General features: G+C 36.6%; 1 protein-coding gene across 1 annotated transcript; it reads right to left on the bottom strand.

Moving 5' to 3' along the window:
* Nucleotides 1-2,122: 2,122 nt before the first annotated feature.
* On the bottom strand, nt 2,123-4,189 carry LOC130502807 (uncharacterized). Its single transcript, XM_056997542.1, has 2 exons — nt 3,583-4,189; nt 2,123-2,788 (listed from the first exon to the last, which is right to left on the bottom strand). Exon 2 carries the CDS (start codon nt 2,786-2,788, stop codon nt 2,123-2,125), a length of 666 nt encoding a protein of 221 aa, XP_056853522.1. The 5' UTR covers nt 3,583-4,189.
* Between the last annotated feature and the right edge of the window lie 265 nt (nt 4,190-4,454).

Genomic DNA, 4,454 nt, shown 5'->3' with positions numbered 1-4,454 from the left:
CATTTCAATCACTTATGTATGTGTATGTGTCGACACTTATTTGTACTTGTTCCATCGCATTTCATTGCGTTCCAGACATGTTCTAATCGATTAGAGATTATATTATCCAGGACCTTTACCATTGTATCTCGGCTAATCCAATTTACATGGCTTGGTACCTTAGATGTTCAGCTGGCCAGCATTTTCTCTATGTCTGGTATGGTTTCTTTAGTGAACTCGGTATATTATTTCTGAGCACCTTTACTCTCATTTCCGAGGTTCTTATGTATATGGAACATACAGGTCTATTATATAGACTTACTTATAGCAACTTGAATATTTATTTCGTGGTGCTAAGCTGGTTATGACATAGTCATCGGGTCTAATATGTCTGGCTATCATCTTGTATGATTTTTTCTTTCTTTCTTTCTTTGTATGGACGTCCAAGATTATAATCTTTGGTCCGAGGATCTTGCCAAGACAATGGTGGTTCATACCAATCCATTTCTCTTATTCTTTCCAGCTTATTGTTTTCTCATTTTAATGAATGTTGGATAGACAGATTTATCTTGTATAAATCAATGTACCTTGGCCTCAATCTAATCACTCATGTTTGGCTCATGGTTTACTTAAAATCGTGTGAGAAAACATTTTACTTATCCAACATATATTCCCAATCTTATCTCATTTCCTTATGAGATTCCATCCTAGACGGCACATATGTTTGTGGTGTTCTATTTATTTTATCTTAGGATGGTGTCTGGATCATGACCCGTAATTATTTTGAGATGGGAATATCTATGCTTTACTTTAATGGCCTGATGCTTATACTTCAACTTGTATGAATAATTTCTTTATGTCCCATGTCTTGGGCTATATAATTTCGAATTCTTACTCTGTCCCTTGGACTATAATTTTCGAATTTCTATTCTGTTCCCAATGCTCGGATGGCTGTGGCCAATGGCTCATTTAGATTCATAAAAGAATTCTGTCCGAGTAGATCTATAGTATGGACATGTGTGGATTTGTCCTCACTTCCATTTCATGGACATACTATAATCTGTTAAAATTCTTGGGAATTAATCCATGTCCTTAACCAGATATCTTTGTGACCTCTGTATGGAGAGTCAGTGAACTTATAGTTCATACTTGGTCGAGTGTTGTTGTGTCCGACCAGAAATACTACTGTGGACTGAGTCTCGACCAGTCTCGACCACGACCATGTAGGAACCACGACCACGGTTATTGTGGTTTCCATTTCCATGGTTGTCGAGTTTTATTTTGGTTTAAAAGGACAACATGTCTGAGCTCTTATATCCTCAGATTATGGTGTGTTCATGGCATAGGGTTATCCTCTCTCCCCCTCATGAACATACTGTAATCTGTGGATGCTCATGACTTTTCATAAATTTTATAGTCTAAACCGTATAGGTTGTAATTCGAAATTTATTCAGCCAGGTTATCAGGAACATGTTATAAAATCATTTCTGTAGGAACACAAAATTATTGTGCCATTTCCATGATACCTTTTGGACAATGAAGCCTCATGAGTTTCCCTTGTGTTCATACGACACACGTGAGATTTATGGGATAACTCTTTTGTGCCTTTAAATCTTTGCATCAGATTTTAAAATTTAAATTCGGATGGCTAATCCGGTCATACCATTAAGTATAATTTCGTGGCTAACCTTACTGGTTACCAAAAGCCATTGTTCCTTATCATATTGATCATTTGCATAGTCTAGATCAACATGGAGAATTTATTCTTGATCATTTATACCTTTGGCAAATTTTCTTTTACATACACAGAAAGAACATTTCTGTCCTTAGCCCATTCGAAACCATTCAAAATAAATTAATGGGGCTTTCATTTTTGAGTGATAAAAATCGTCCCCCTTCAGGGTAATGCCATAGGCGTGGTCTCTTTTAGACACACTGGTTTTCGAAATTTTCTTGTCATTTTTCAATCAAAGATTGTAATCAAATCATTTAAGATAAGATAAAATTTTATTACTGCTTTCCAGAGATGACAAGATAAAATAAATGAAAACCAAATCATAAATAAAAATTCAGGATGTCAAAATAAAAATAAAACAAAACCGGCCATTCCTTTTAACACTTTGGATATGACTTACATTGATTCTTATTCAATGAATAGATCAAGCTCATTATCTACATGAGTCCACTCGGTTTGTTCTTCTCCAGCTTCAGGAATACTCAAATCAAACTCTTGTCTCAGCTTATGTATGCTTAAGATCTCATCAAATTGCTTGATGTTCTCTGCCTTTGTTTTCTTTTTCTTCTCAATTTCCAACAGTTTGTCGAGTAGATCAAAGTAAGTAGTACACTTACTGGCGTGATATAAAGATATCGCATCACTCGGATGGATAGTCTCACGAGTCTTGGTGAGCTTATCCCTGTTGGTTGTCGACTCTCCAAATAGGTTGAGAGTGTAGGCGATTCTCATAAGGTCAGAGTCATACTTGTTCACAGATTCATAATTCTGGAACTTTATTTCTCGCCATTCTTTTTCTGCTTTATGCAAGAACATTTCTGAGTATCTATTGTTCAATGTATACCAGAGATAATGTGGATCATTGATGTAGCTGTACATCATTTTTAGATCATCACAGAGTTTATCCTTCATGATCTTGAGGGCATACGACCTCTCACACGCAGGGGTATCATTATCCCACTTGGTACACTTCCAAACTCCTCTGAGTTTTAATCTTCCTGAAGTGTTCATGGTCCACTCAATATAATTATCTCCTGAGAGATTTAGGACACTGTAATCTGAGTTTATTGGCATCTGAATTCATCACAAACAATGATCATTTAGTTTCTCATGCCATCTGGCTATATAAGGAAACAATGTCATGCGCCCATTTAGGCTGCTAAGACCATTCGGTCATCATCAAATAAATCAAGACCATTCGGTCATATATTGATCAAGGCACTCGGCCATATTTAGAAATGAAATAACAATTATACAAACAATCATTTCAATGCAATAACTAATCGACCAGGATGCGAGCAAGAAACACTCAGGAATCTAAAATAAATAACCTAAGGGTTTTAGGGTTTTAGGAGTCGCATAGGTCGATGGTTAAACCCGGGTTGGATAGGTTCGATTGGGGTCAATCCTAAACCGGTTTACCATTAGGTTTAAGATGGTTTATAATTCTTTAGAAATTTTCCTTTTTGGTTTCTGATTTCAAATTATAAAATTTCCTTTTCAAAGTTGGATTAAGAAAATCGATTTCCAAAACTGATTTGGATTAGGAAAATATTTTAGGTTTTCCAAATTTTTCTTTTTTTTGCTTTTCGAAAATTTTATTTTCTTGCAGGAGATTTAATTCTCAAACAATCAGAGAAGACTAATCAGTTTTAATACATGATTTCGATTTTAAACAATGATCTTAGGGTTCTTTAGTTCATGATTCAATTTTAATACTAGCAACCTAATGATCCGATTTTAACAAGCAATATCAATGGTGGTTTCAAGTTCAAATTATAAACCTCTAGATCAAGCTTAGCAATCGATTTCTAGTTCTCAAAGTATTAACCAAGTTATCAAAAGATGTTTGGAGTTTGATAATTTACCTTAAACTCGATTGATTTGCTCCTTGACTTCTCTTTGATAGCTTAACCTCAATGGATCTTACTGGGATCCTTTGTTTTCCTTAAACAAAATTATCAAAGAGAAGTTAGTAATATCAAAGACAATCAGCTATAAACAAACTAGAGAGAAAAGTTTGCAGCCTTAGGTTTATTTCTGTTCTGACGGCGCGGCTTGTAGCTGTCGTAGAGAACGCGTCTGATCACGGATTGAGGTGAGGTTTGTGGCGTTGGATTCTCCTCTTCAATAGCTTCAAATTGGTATATCACACGTCGTCTGGATCGTTACGGTTTGGGAGAACGATCGATTTGAAGTTGAGTCTTTTAGAGAGAGAAATCGGGCAGATTAGGGTTTCCCTGTCCGATTGACTTGCAACGACGATTGCGAACTCGTCTGAACTCGGATTGCGTCGCGGTCTTCGGCGTTGGATTCTTCTCTCCGAGATCTTCAAATCGGTAGGTAGCTCGTCTTCTGGTTCCTCGTGGTTAGGGAGTTCGAGCTGTTTGAAGTCGGCGGCTAAATTAGGGTTTTCTAGGGTTTTTAGGTTTAGCTCGAGTTTTAGGTTAGCTCGTGCTGATAACGTGTTGTAAATGGAAGTGATTCGTTGTTATTAATCTTATGGACAAAAGGTCCATATATATACAAGTTTACAAAGTGAGATAAATGGAAAGATCCTATTTCCAATAGGAAATAGGAAATACATGGAAATAGTAATATCCTAATACATAAATATGGAAAAGTCTAAGTCTTCCTTTCTTTCACTCCTCTTGGGCCGCCAGATCTTGTCTCCTTGGGCTGGGCTTGAGTCGGGCCTGGCCATGTCTGGTTCAACATTGACTTGGTCTGGTCCGGTCCG

The sequence above is a fragment of the Raphanus sativus genome, unplaced genomic scaffold, assembly GCF_000801105.2.
Source record: "Raphanus sativus cultivar WK10039 unplaced genomic scaffold, ASM80110v3 Scaffold0693, whole genome shotgun sequence".
Lineage (NCBI taxonomy): Eukaryota > Viridiplantae > Streptophyta > Magnoliopsida > Brassicales > Brassicaceae > Raphanus > Raphanus sativus.
This window is presented reverse-complemented; position numbering and strand designations above follow the sequence as displayed.

Excerpts from the sequence above, each read along its gene's own strand:
- LOC130502807 (XM_056997542.1), bottom strand. The coding sequence starts at position 2,788 with ATGCCAATAAACTCAGATTACAGTGTCCTAAATCTCTCAGGAGATAAT.